General features: G+C 54.9%; 1 protein-coding gene across 1 annotated transcript in view; it reads left to right on the top strand.

Moving 5' to 3' along the window:
• Window positions 1–13,504, top strand: part of Col23a1 (collagen type XXIII alpha 1 chain) — a 346,534-nt gene that overhangs the window by 318,530 nt on the left and 14,500 nt on the right. The window contains exons 12-24 of the mRNA XM_045152308.1: window positions 2,141–2,167; window positions 3,067–3,120; window positions 4,535–4,597; window positions 4,977–5,021; window positions 7,158–7,235; window positions 8,913–8,966; window positions 9,570–9,614; window positions 10,606–10,695; window positions 11,342–11,404; window positions 11,699–11,755; window positions 12,011–12,037; window positions 13,109–13,171; window positions 13,254–13,307. Of these exons, the coding sequence (XP_045008243.1) occupies window positions 2,141–2,167; window positions 3,067–3,120; window positions 4,535–4,597; window positions 4,977–5,021; window positions 7,158–7,235; window positions 8,913–8,966; window positions 9,570–9,614; window positions 10,606–10,695; window positions 11,342–11,404; window positions 11,699–11,755; window positions 12,011–12,037; window positions 13,109–13,171; window positions 13,254–13,307 (720 nt within the window). The remainder of the gene's footprint in view (window positions 1–2,140; window positions 2,168–3,066; window positions 3,121–4,534; window positions 4,598–4,976; window positions 5,022–7,157; window positions 7,236–8,912; window positions 8,967–9,569; window positions 9,615–10,605; window positions 10,696–11,341; window positions 11,405–11,698; window positions 11,756–12,010; window positions 12,038–13,108; window positions 13,172–13,253; window positions 13,308–13,504) is intronic.

The following is a 13,504-nucleotide window of genomic DNA, read 5'->3' as shown; positions in this document are numbered from 1 at the left end:
TTCAAAGAAATGCAGGTCACCACATCTGTGGACCTCAGTTTACCTGCCTTTTAATAATTTTATTTATTTGACGGGGGTGGGCAGAGAGAATGGGTGTGACAGGGCCTCCAGCCACTGCAAACGAACTCCAGATGTGTGTGCCCTCTTGTGCATCTGGCTTACGTGGGTCCTGGGGAATCGAACCTGGGTCCTTTTGGCTTTGCAGGCAAACACCTTAACCACTAAGCCATCCCTCCAGCCCTTACCTGCCTTTTAAATAGGAACATGATAGATCTTTCCTGTCTTGAACTCACAGTGGAAACACAAAACTGCTGTCTGGTTTCTCATAGACTTCATTTCTGGTGAAGCTTTAGGTTCATGGCCACATTAAAGGATGACGCAGAGCCTTCCCATATGCACACACACACACACACACACACACGCTCACTCACAGTTATCTGCATCCCCCACTAGAGTGGCACATCTGACTAGTTGATGACCCTCGATTGATACATCATCTCTCTCCATAGTTCACAGGGGCCCTTCCTCACGCTGTCATGCAGCGTGGATTTGGACTAGTATGCAATGGCCCTCCACTATCACACCTCACCGTAATATTATTGTGTTTAAAAAAAACCTACCCTACAGTGATGATGGATGCCCCCACTGAAGAGGGCCCTCAGTGCAATGGGGCAGAGAGGGTACCCTCATGGGAATAGGACTAATTTGCAGTATGTTCATATATTAAAGTCCCCAATTAATGTTAAAAAAAAAAAAAAACTTGGGCTGGAGAGATGGCTTAGCGGTTAAGTGCTTGCCTGTGAAGCCTAAGGACCCCGGTTCAAGGCTTGATTCCCCAGGACCCATGTTAGCCAGGTGCACAAGGGGGCGCACACATCTGGAGTTCGTTTGCAATGGCTGGAAGCCCTGATGTGCCTATTCTCTGTCTCTCTCTATGTGCCTCTTTCTCTCTCTGCCTGCCACTCTCTCAAATAAATAAATACAAATAATTTTTTTTAAAAAAACCCTGTATGGAAAAAAATTGTGGGCCTGGAGAAATGGCTCAGTGGTTAAAGGCATTTGCTCTATAAGCCTACAGACCAGAATCCAGATTCCCAGAACACACACAGAGCCAAAGGAAAGGCGGCAAGTGTGTGCAGCCCAGTGCGCCTGCGGCAGTGGAGGCACTGCGAGGGGAAGCCCAGAGCTCACAAGCCAGATGCTCTGGCCTAGGCCAAGACACACTCCAGGGCATGCATGTGCACACACACGCGCACGCACACACACACACACACACACACAGTAACGGAAAACTGTGGCCCCATTTTCATACTCCCCCTGTCCCTTGGCAACCACCGCTCCTGCTGCGGCCTCCATGGCCCTGTCTCTTTCAGAATGCGTCTGGGCAGAACCCCCAGCGTGCAGGAAAGATGCCCTGGTCTTTCCATGGCTCACGCCTTCCTCTGTAGGTCTTTCTAGTACCCGCTTCTAAATTGTCTGCCTCTTCCCATTCAGCCACCGGAAGGCATCGTGGTTGCTTCTAAACTTAGTCGTTGTGGGTAAAGCTGCACAGGTATTAGGCTTTCAGGCATCAGCCTCTGAAGCCCCTCTCCAACAGAGTGCTTCGCAGCACGCACCCACTCAAGAATCTCTGGTTCTGATTTTTGGGTATTTTTGTTTTGTTTTTCAAGGTAGGGTTTCACTCTAGCTCAGGCTGACCTGGAATTCACTATGTAGTCTCAGGGCGGCCTTAAACTCACGGCGATCCTCCTACCTCTGCCTCCCAGGTGTGCTAGGATTAAAGGCGTGCGCCACTACGCCCAGCTCAGGAATCTCTGATTCTGGCTCTCTCTCTCCCCTTATGGCAAGCTTGAGTCCCCCTGATGATATTCAAGGTCTCCAGTCACTGTGTCTAAGCAAGCCAGGAGCTTTCGGGTTTTTCTTGTGCCCCGACATCCCTGAGTTGAGGGTGCCGCATCCCTAATTTCAAGAGCTTAGATGGGATCCAAGACGGACCGCCCGGCTGCGTGTCAGAACAGCCAGGGGTCTCTGGGTCATGCATCATTGCTTCCACTTGTACAAAAAGAGGCCGAGGTCTGGTGTGCAGACCTCAAGCCCGTAGCACTGACCTCTGTGTACCCTTGTTTTGTTTATCCCGCAGGGTGAGCCTGGAGCTCCTGGAAAGAAGGTGAGGAGGCCTTGTGGCTGGATGAAGGGTGGGCTGGGGACAGGGTTGTCCCTTCTCTTCCCCAGACCCAAGTCCTCACTCTAGATAGCTGCCCTGTCCTGTTTCAGTGAGGCAAGAGTTTCAGTCATTTATTTACTCACTCACTCACTCTTCCCCTTCCTCAAACCCATCACAGTTGTGCCCTCTTCAGGGCTGCCTCATGATTCTCAAAGTGTGGCCCGGGACTGGCAGGGACAGCTGTCACCTGAGACCTGGTTAGGAATGGAAATTCTGAGGCATCCCCAGACCCACTGAATCAGAGACATTGGCATGTGGCCCCACAGTCAGCCCTCTGGGTGATTCTGAGCACACAGGCTTGAAAATCACTGACCTGTAATGATCTCCCCTCCTATCCCCTGGCCGGGCCTCCCTGTCCTCATCCAGTTCTCAGCAGAACTGCTCCCTTCTCCAGGAGCGTCAAGTCCCTCCCCGTGGGCCAGGTTCACAGTCTCTTCCCAGCACGCACACCCCGTCTGCCATGGTGCCTGCTGTTTGCTTCCCTCCTGTCTGTCCCTTGTTCTCCTCTGACTCCCCAGAGCAGGGGTCTTGTCAGCCTGGCCTCCAGAGGGTGCTCATAAAACATTTGTTGAATGGGTGCATTTGCTCATCTGTCTATCCAGTGTTCCGGCAAATGCCTGCTAGGCTGGCTCTGGACTGCTAGATGTGGGGGAGAGGTGGGTCTGGCATGAGCTCTGTTCTAGAGGGTAAAGAGCACAGAGGAGCTGCCTCAGCTCTGGCTCTGGTCTTGGGCTGGATGGGTATGCTGGGGCGTCCAGAGCAGCAGGGGCCAGCTGGCTACTCAAGAATGTGGCTTCTGTGCCCAGGTGTGCTGGCTACAGCCCCAGCTGTTCTCTTCTCAGGGGGACGATGGAGTGCCCAGCCAGCCAGGACTCCCTGGACCCCCAGGACCCAAGGTGAGTGCATGCCTTCCTCCTCTTCCGTCGCTGCTCAGTTGCCATCTGCCTCTGGGCACCCCTGTACTGACCGTCACCTATAGGGCCATGGGCTGAGGTGCACAGCAGGCCAGAGTCAGGCAGCAGGGGCCCGGGGCAGCCTTGACCACAGGCCCGGTGGCTCATCCGGTCCATCTGTCTCCCCTCGCTCTCCAAGTCCTCTTGGTTCCCTCCACAGGTGCCTCGCTTTCTGCCTCATCCAAGCCAGAGATAAGGTGTCGTTTGCACACCCCAGTCCCTCAATCCGTTGACACAGTCATGTACATCCTGGCCAGCCTGCCTTCAAAATGCCGCCCCTTTTTGAGAGGGTAACAGCAGTTGAGGCAGAGTCTTGCTCTAGCCCAGTGTAACATGGAATTTGTGGCAATCCTACTACCTTGGCCTCCAACTGCTGGGATTATAAACTTGAGCCACCACGCCCAGCTCAAAATGTCTCTTAAAAGCCAGGCATGGTGGTACGCACCTTTAATCCCAATACTCAGAAGGCAAAGATAGGAAGAGCGCTGTGAGTTCGAGGCCACCTTGAGATGACAGAGTGAATTCCAGGTCAGCCTGGGCTAGAGTGAGAGAGACCCTACCTAGAAAAAAAGAAAAAGCGAAAAAATGTCCCTTAAAACCAAACATAGTGGCACACAATTGTAACCCCAGCACTCAGGAGACTAAATCAGGAGTGTCCGAGCTTGAGGCCAGCGTGGCCTATGAGTGAGACCTGACAGAAAACAGGACTCGAGACATGGCTCTGGGAACATTGCCCTGGCCATGAGGACCGGACTTCAGACCCCCAGGACGCACTTTTCTGCTCACCTGTAATCCCGGCATGTGGAAGGCAGAGACAGGATCCCTTAAGCAAGCTGGCAAGTGACCTGGAACACCCTGGGTTCTCATGAGAAACATTGCTTCGGTAAATAAAGTGGACAGCGATTGAGGAAGACAACCAGTGTCACCCCATGGCCCCCACACCCTCATATGCACATGTGAACACATATACTATGAACATACACACATAATGGTCCCTTGAGCTCCTGAGCCACCCCAGTTCTGCACCAAGACCCAAAGAAAAAGGTGTCTGTGGAGCTGGGCGTGTGGAACACATCTTTAATCACAGTACTTGGGAGGCTGAGGTAGAAGAATCACTGTGAGCTCAAAGCTACCCTGAGACTACATAGTGTGAATTCCAGGTCAGCCTGAGCTAAGTGAGACCCTACTTCAAAAAAAAAAAAAGTCCCTTGAGTCGGTAGCTGTGATCCTAACTTTCCCGGGCTGGGCGGAGCCCTGAGGTCCAATCCCCAGTACAGAAGGCCATGTGCACCGTGTCGTCTGAGAACAAGACCCCGCTGTCCCAAGCTTGCCATCACTGTAGATGTGTCTGTTTCAGGGGGAGCCAGGAGATACGGGGCTCCAAGGAGAGAACGGCACAGACGGTGTCCCAGGACCAAAGGTGACATTGTGATGCTCTGCCCTGGCATCTGAAAGTCCCACTCACGCCATCGCCCATCTGTCGTCCATCATCTGAGTTTGCACTTTCAAGGAGGAGCCCCAGGAGGGCCTAGGCTAGGGGTCCCCTTGGACTCTCACTCAGCTGGTCTGGAGGAGGGTGGCTGTGGATCTGAGTGAGGGACAAGGCTGAGGCTCGGGGATAACCCACCACGGGGCCTCAGTGTCCCTATCACTACAGTGTGCGACAGAGGAGGGTCTGGCAGGAGTCCCATTCCTAGAAGATCATACAAGTGACATTCAGCTGCAGCATGTGGGACTGGGCCCTTCCAGACACAGGGCCCTGAAGATGAACACCAGGTGATATCCATCTGTCTCCGCAGGGTGAGCCCGGAAACCCAGGCGCAGACGGAGCCACAGGGCCCCGGGTAAGCCTCTTCCCGCTCAGGCCACAGCAGCAGGTTCTAGGGTCCCAGTAGCTTTAGCACACACACCCATCCCTACAGGGATCCCAGAGGAGTAGTGGAATTTCAGGACCTAAGACTCTCTAATTTTGGGGGGAGGACGGGGTTCAAGGCAGGGACTCACTCTAGCCCAAGCTGATCTGGAATTCACTGTGTAGTCTCAGGGTGGCCTTAAACTCATGGCAATCCTCCTACTTCTGCCTCCCAAGTGCTGGAACTGAAGGTATGTGCCACCACACCCAGACTTTTGGTTTTTGTTTGTTTGTTTTGAGGTAGGGTCTCACTCTTGCCCACACTAACCTGGAACTCACTCTACAGTCCCAGGCTGGCCTTGAACTCACAGTATTCCTCCTACCTCTGCCTCCTGAATGCTGGGATTAAAGGCGTGCACCACCATCCCTGGGTTTTTTTGGTTTGATTTTTGCTAATTATTTTATTTATTTATTTGAAAGAGAATGAGAGAGAGGCAGAGAGAATGCCACTGTGAATGCATGTGCCACCTAGTGCATCTCACTTTACGTGGGTACTGGAGAATCAACCTGGGTCTTCTGGCCTTGCAGGCAAGTGCCTTAACTGCTATGCCATCTCTCCAGCCCTTTTCTTTTATTTTCTTTTCTTTTTTTTTTTTTTGAGGTAGGGTCTCACTGTAGCCCATGATGACCTGGAATTCACTATGGAGTCTCAGGATGGCCTCAAATTCACAGCGATCCTCCTACCACTGTCTCTCAAGGGCTGGGATTAAAGGCGTGCACCACCATGCCCGGCCTTTTCTAATTTTTTTTTAATTTATTTATTTGAGAACAACAGACACAGAGTAAGAAAGATAGAGGGAGAGAGAGAGAATGGGCACGCCAGGGCCTCTAGCCACTGCAAACAAACTACAGATACACGGGCCATCATGTGCCTCTGGCCTATGTGGGATCTGGATAATGGGACCTGGATCCTTAGGCTTCGCAGGCAAGCGCTTTAACCACTAAGCCAGCCCTCCAGCACACTCCTCTTAATTTTTGAAGTCATTGTGATAATTTAAAATTTCATGGGGCTGGATGTGGCTCAGCTGGTAGCATACAAACCTAACATGTACCAAGAAGCCCTGAGTTCTCTCCTCAGAACCTCATAAAACAGGGTGTGGTGGTCACACCTTTAATCCCAGCATTCTGGAGGCTAAGGTAGGATCACTTTGAGTTCAAGGCCAGCCGGAGACTACATAGTGAATTCCAGGTCAGCCTGGGCTAGAGATAGACCCTGCCTCGAAAAAACAAAAAACAATATACACACACACACGCATATATACATACATTTAGGCTAGAGAGATTGCTCAGTGGTTAAGGGGCTTGCCTGCAAAACCAAAGGACCCACATAAGCCAGCTGCACAACGTGGCACATATGTCTGGAGTTGTTTGCAGCGGCTAAAGGTCCTGAACTGCCTATTCTCTCTCTCTCTCTCTCTCCCTTCCTCCCTCTTTTGCTCTCTTTCTCAGATAAAATAAATAAAATATTTCTTAAGCTGGGTGTGGTGGCACCTGCCATTAATCCCAGCACTCAGGAGGCAGAGGATCACCATGAGTTGGAGGCCAGTCTGAGACTACATAGTGAGTTCCAGGTCTGCCTGGGCTACAGTGAGACCCTACCTCGAACAATCAGAATATTTTTTTTTCTTTTTCTTTATAAAGCCAGGCATGTTGGCACATGCCTTTAATCCCAGCACTTGGGAGGCAGACGTAGAAGGATTACCTTGAGACTAGGTAGTGAATTCCAAGACAGCCTAGGCTAGGGCAAGACCCTCTCTTGGCGGGGAGGGACCTATATACTCTGTTTCCCCTGAGACTCTGGGATCCAGCCTCAGAGCTTTGCCCATGTGAAAGGCAATCAGAGGCAGCTGTTGCACCAAGTGGGCAGCATGTGCCTCAGCTGACCCGCAAGCTCCCGGCGGCCACTCTCGCCTGAGGGCCTGTGCACCCTGGAGAAGTGACCCCGGGTGTGCAGGTGTGCGGCGGCTTGCGTGACAAGGAAGGCCCCAGGCCGCTCGTATGGAAGGGCCCCGCGGCCACGTCCCCCATAGCGATGCTCTCTCCTGAGGTGCTCCTGCTTGTGCTTTAGGGTCCCCCAGGCCTCAAGGGCGAGCAAGGGGACACGGTGGTGATCGACTATGACGGCAGGATCTTGGATGCTCTGAAGGTAGGCTCCCGGCGGGCCCCGGTGCTCCTCGGTGTCCGTTCTGGAGGGAATAATGACTCGCTGTGTGTGTTACACAAGGGGCCGGGGACAGTTAGCACACAGGCCTGTTTCATCCGGTGGCCGGTATGGAAACAAGTGCCGCGTGGAGACCCACAGAGCCCTGAGGGAGCTGCTTTGCATACGACTCATGGAGCCCTGAGTCCCACAGAGACGGAGGCAGGAAGGAAAGCCCTCGCTACGGGAGAGCCAGAAGGCAGAGCATGTCCTGGTGTCCAACCCCAGCAAGGTCGCACGGGCTCCCCAGGCCTCGCTGGCTGGAGAGCTGAGTTTCCAGCAAGCGATGTGTAGACAAGCGAGCCAAGCGGGACCCAGGCATCTCAGAACTCGGAGCCGGGGAGAGACAAGTGCCAGCTGCTCTCGGGTTCAGGGAAGGGATCTGGCACGGGGCGAGCTCGTCGTCAGCTATCAGACTGGGTGTTGGTGCCCGACCCCGCCTGCGCTTTAATTCCAGTTCCCTCCCACAGGCCTCGGGGAAGCGCAAGCTGATGGTAACTGCATGGTGTGGTGTGGTGTGATGGGGCCCTGAGGTCATGGGGGCAGTGTGTCCCAGGCTGCCTGGGAGCCACGTGACGTGGAGGTAGATTAGGAAGCCATTCAGATGAGGACTCGATGTCATGCACAGTGAGAGCCACAGCTGGTTCTGAGCTGCGAGAATGTCAGCGTACCAGTGCGCTGGGGGAGGCTGGCTGGGAGATGGCATGGAAGCTGTGTGAGCATGGGCAGAGCTGCAATCAGGGCGGGTGGGCCAGGCATGGGCCAAAGGGTGGAGGAGCTTTCAGAGCAGAGCTATTTCAGGGGAGACACCAGGAAAGAGGCAGAATGGGAAGAGGAAAGAGGGCCAGAGGAGCTGGGCAGGCTGTGGCCGGCTGAGGAGCCAGGAGACCTGCAGGACACTTGCAGTGGGACACGAGCTTAAGAATAGAGCCAGAGTCTAGAGAGATGGCCTAGCGGTTAAGACACTTTCCTACAAAGCCAAAGGACCCAGGTTCAATTCCCCAAGACCCATGTAAGCCACATGCACAAGAAAGCACATGCATCTGGAGTTTGTTTGCAGTGACGGGAGGCCCTGGTGCACCCATTCTCTCTCTCTCTCTCTCTCTCTCTCTCTCTCTCTCTCTCTCTTTCTCTCTCTCAAATAAATAAAGAAAAAAAATTTAAAAGATCCAAGAAACTTAAAAAAAAAAAAAAAAGAATAAAGCCAGATCTTAAGACAGTGGAGACACCCTTCCCCTGCTGTGAAACCAGCCGAGCAGCTCCGAGGACCCGCAGACGGCAGAAACAGGGCCATGGCTCACAGCTGTAAATCTGGTTGACCTTGAATGCCATCAAGGAGACTTAAGCTTGCCATGGGGAAAAAAGAGCCAGGAGAGTGCTGTGAAGCAATCCACGTAGGCAGAGACCAGCTGGGAGGGCCCTGGACACTGATATCTTACCCAATGCCCAGTACCGTCGGCCTGGTCTCTCCCACTACCCAGGGGTCAGACCAGGCTGCATGCCTCATAAACTGGCCTAGGTGGGGGGAAGGGAGCTGCAGAGAGGCAGGGCCCGGGTGCAGGTGCTGGGAGGGTGGGCAGTAGAGACTTCTCTATCACTGACTGGCTTGACTTTCATACACAGGGTCCTCCTGGGCCACAGGGAGCCCCAGGGCCACCAGGGATCCCTGGAGCGAAGGTCAGTACAGATACAGCCATGTGACCCCTGAGCTCTCATCTCCAGGTCGTCCCCCCCCCACCTCCCGTCTCCTCTCTTCCACATGCCTCTCCTCCACTTCCTTCCCAGCATCCTCACCTGGCTGCCAGGGCTCAGGGAAAGGGGTTCTGCTCCTTCCTAACCAACTCAAAAGCCCCAGGGCAAGGAGCCAGAAAATGAAAAATGGGCCCCTCTGGACACACTACTGGCCTCGGATGTCCACAACCGTTCTGTGCTCATGCCTGTGAAAGAGCCCGAGACTTTGAAATCTGGCAGGGACACTCCCAGCACCGTGGTTCCTGGGCTCTATGGCCTGGAGCAAGTCACTGAACCCTCTGTGCCTCTGCTCCCAGACCTAGAGCACACCAGCCAGAGGTGACAGCCACCAGCCCCCTCTGCCCCTCAGCGGAGCACAAGGAGGAGGGGGTGACCCGCATGGCACTCAGTGGTCACCTTCCTGAGAGCCCATCTGCGGGGGACCAGTCCCAGGAACTATGTGTGGATGAGGGAGGCATGTCTCCCCTGGCCCCTAGCCCACCTGGGGCTGAAAAGGTGCAACTCCTTTTACTGTCTGTTCCCTTTCAGGGTGAACTTGGACTACCTGGTGCCCCAGGAATCGATGGAGAGAAGGTCTGTGGGCCTTTAATTTCCTTGCCAGTGCTGTGTTGAGTGTGTGGGATGGAGTGGGGGGTCCTGGAACTGGACTGCCATTTTGCCATTTTGCCAAACTCATCAGCCCCTTGGGCCTTGGGCAGGTTGCCCGTGCTGTCAACCTCAGTGCCAGTCCACAGCGAGGATGGCCCAGGGCTGCTCTGAGGGCAGACGGGCTCTGTCTACAAGACGCAGAGTCAGTGCTTGGCACAAGGGGGCAGAGAGCCCACAGAGATTAGCTCCTGTCACTGTGATGATGGTTGCGTGTGTGTGCAGGCACGCGTGTGCCTGCGTGTGTGTGTGTTCCTATGACCCTGCATGGCTGTGAGCATCTCCTGGGGTTTCGCTTGCTATCCAAGGCTGTGTGTGTGCCGCTCGGTCCCCAGTCCGCGGGCAGCACACCTTGGACATGACATAGTTGATGTGAGTGAAGGAACGTTATGCTCCTGACATATGAACACAGTTGGCCTCATGAGAGCCCAGATGGGCCTCCCCAGTCCCACATGCTCTCCGTCTACCTCCTCCACCCACCCCTCGCTCCCAAAACATGCAAGGAAGCAGAGATAGGGTGCCCCTTCCCCAGCCCTGCCACTGCATTCATCAACCTGGGCTGGAGGTGGGTCCCACAAGCAGAAGGCAGCGTGTAAGGCAGGGCATGGCAGGGCGTGCCGTAATCTCAGCACTGAGGCTGGAGGCAGAGGGATTGGCATGCCGCAGTCATCCTTCATGGCTACATAGCAAGTTCAAGGCCAACCTGGGCTACATGAAGTCCTGTCTTGCAAAAAGGAAAGGGTAGAGGGATGAAGAGCTGCAGAGAGGAGGAAAAGGAAGGAAGGAGGGGAAGAGACAGAAAAAAGAAAAGGCAAAGGGCTGTACATTCAGGCCTACACTAAGCTCAAGGACCCACCAGGATTGGGAAAAGTAGACTGCCTCCTAAGCCCTTCTAATTGTTTGTTCTTGGGGCTTTCAGGGTCCCAAAGGATCAAAAGGAGACCCAGGAGATCCTGGACCGGCTGGACCCAAAGGAGAAGCAGGCGAGATGGGCTTATCTGGCCTCCCGGTAGGTGGCTGAGCTGGGCCCTGTCCAAAAGGCTTGCCTGACATTGGTCTGCGGGTCCTGGCATGAATGTGTGCCCATCACTGGGGTAATGAGAGGGTAAGAAAGGCAAGCTTGGGGTAAGCCACTTGGCTGAGTGGCTAGACTGTGCCCTGGCCCTTCTCCTCGTGGACCCAGAACCCTGCACAGTCACAGGCCCCACCCCCTACCTCTGGTTCTTCACGTGAACACGGGAGTGATCACTCTCCGCTGGGCGCGGGCGGGCCGGGGCAGACTGAGGACGCAGCCGGCACACAGCAAACATGCCGGCCGCCCTGGTCTCCACCATTGTCCCTGGCTGTAGGGCTGCTGGTGTTAAGCAGCCGTTGGGGGCCATCACCTCACTGTCCTGGGGTGCTCCTGAAGGTCACAGCTAGTGGTGGGGCCAGAATTTGAACCCAGGTCTTTGTTTTAGAACCCCCAGTCACCCCTGCACTATAAGACACAATTTGTATATGCCATGGACGTATCACTCTGCCCTCGCCAGGGAAAACTGCTTTACGCTGCAGAGGCCAATTTATGATTGCCACTTGGGAAGGGAGGGGAAGCAGCAAGGTGGGTGTGAGCCTAGGGTGGAAAGGAAGTGCTTACTGGCTACCCAATCCTGCAGGGTGCTGATGGCCCCAAGGGAGAGAAGGGAGAGTCGGCATTGGACCACCTACAGGAGAGTCTGGTAAGGGACTGGTGAAGCTCAGGGCACCCAACACCCAGCCCTGAGCCCCAGGACAGAGACACCACCTGGCCTGACCCAGCCTGAGCAGAAGGGAAGGAGGAGAGAGGGAGCCACGGGCTGTGTCCCCCATTCAAGACCTGGCTGACAACCCAAAGGCCAGACACTGGGTCCCTCACCAGGCTGTGCCATCCTTGCCCAGCTTTTCTGAGGGCAAGAAGGAACCTCACCTCGGAGCTCAGAGCCCAGGTGAGATGGCTGGCAGGGGGTGACAAACCTGTCTCTTACTCTTTCTAGGCCCATGTCATAGCAGAACCAGGACCTCCTGGCCCCCCTGGCCCCCCAGGCCCCATGGTAAGAACTGTTTGGCTTAAAGCAGCTCTAATATCAGGAGGGTGGTGAGCCCAGGACCTGGAGCAAACAGTGGCTTGGGGGAACACATGATTCTTCAGGGGGAGGAGGGAGCAGGGCATGTCAGGTGAGGGTAGAGTCAGGGTCTAGGCCACAATGCCCAGTGACTAGTTGTTGTGGCCAATGCAAGAGATCCCTGGCCCTGAAGTTTGTTTTGTTCCCAGCTGAGCCTTTCTGACCCATTCTCTCCTCCTCCAGGGCCTCCAGGGGATCCAGGGTCCCAAGGTGAGTGGGTGGAAACCCCCTGCTCACTCAGAAAGTTTCACTAATGGGGTGCCAGGTATGGTGGTGCACACCTTTAGCCCCAGCACTCGGGGCAGAGGTAGGAGGATCACCATGAGTTCCAGGCCACCCTGAGACTCCATAGTGAATTCCAAATCAACCTGGGCTAGAGTGAGACCCTACCACAAAAAAAAAAAAAAAAAAAAAGAAAAGAAAGTGTCGCTACTGGGCACAGTGAGCCCTTCTGCTCAGCATAGACATTGTCAGTGCTAACGCCCATCTCCTCCCCGCCCCCACCTCCCAGGCTTGCGGTTCTGTCACTCCCTCTCCCTTGGCCAGAGGTGGGGCCACATGTGTCTCCCCCTCCTGCGGCACACCTCCCTTTACACCCACCTCCTTGCGCACATCCTCGCCGTTCTCGGCAGCCCCACTTCTTGCAGGTCCCCAACACATCTGCCTCCAAACTGCCCACAGCCTGAACTTGAAATCTTGGGCTTGGCGTGTATTTCATAATGGCATGTTCTGTGCTCTTAAATTAAAACAAGAGTGGTTTGCCGAGTGCCTACTCCACACAAAAGTGTAGGAGGCTAGCTGGTCTCAGCCCTCGCACCGCGTCGGATCTCCCCCCAGCTCAGAGGCCGCGTGGGGTCTGTGAGTCACGGAATCCCACGCCGGTGGGGCCAAGGGCTGCTGCTCGTGATTCTGTTTTGTCCCAGGGCCTCCACATGTCTCAGTTAGAACAGTTGCTGTCAGGGTCAGATTCGAGGCTGAGGCTTGGGAACCTGATCATGCTCAGCCCCACCACTTCCTGGCTGTGTGGTTGTTGGTCCCTGCCCACTCTGCCCACTGACGATGACCACAGCCCTCTCATGCTCACTGGGGCCCTGGGGGGGGGGGGGGCGGAATGTACAACAGCTCATCCCATCGTTATCATCGCAATGGAACAAACTCGGGCCAGGCGGAAGGAAGGCTGGAGTGTGTCACTCTGCCCACCTGCCCCATACCCGACAAGCCTTCCTGTCCAGCTGTCTACCTGGCCCCTCCTGCTTACCCGAGTTTCCCGTTTGCTTCCAGGGTCTGGATGGAGCAAAAGGAGAAAAGGGTGCCTCGGGCGACAGGGGCCCTCACGGCCTGCCTGTGAGTATCCTAGCCTTGTTTCTCTCTAGAGGTGTTACATCCTGTAACAAAAGTCATCTTGACCCACTCTTTGTCCATCTAGGGGCCGGTTGGCCCACCGGGCCTTATTGGACTGCCAGGAACCAAAGGAGAGAAGGTAACAACCATACCTGGGTGCCCCACACAGTGTGGCCACGTGCCTGCAGCGTCACTCGGTCTTTGAGGCTCGTCCCCACACCCTACTGAGGCCCCGTAGCTCACAGGATCTATAGCTCTGTGACACCAGTGTGCCCTGCCCCGTCCCTGCTGCCCAGCACGGGTATGAATGCCCGGCCCCAGCCCTTCACAGACTTC

This window comes from Jaculus jaculus, chromosome 6, assembly GCF_020740685.1.
Source record: "Jaculus jaculus isolate mJacJac1 chromosome 6, mJacJac1.mat.Y.cur, whole genome shotgun sequence".
Taxonomy (NCBI): Eukaryota; Metazoa; Chordata; class Mammalia; order Rodentia; family Dipodidae; genus Jaculus; species Jaculus jaculus.
This window is presented reverse-complemented; position numbering and strand designations above follow the sequence as displayed.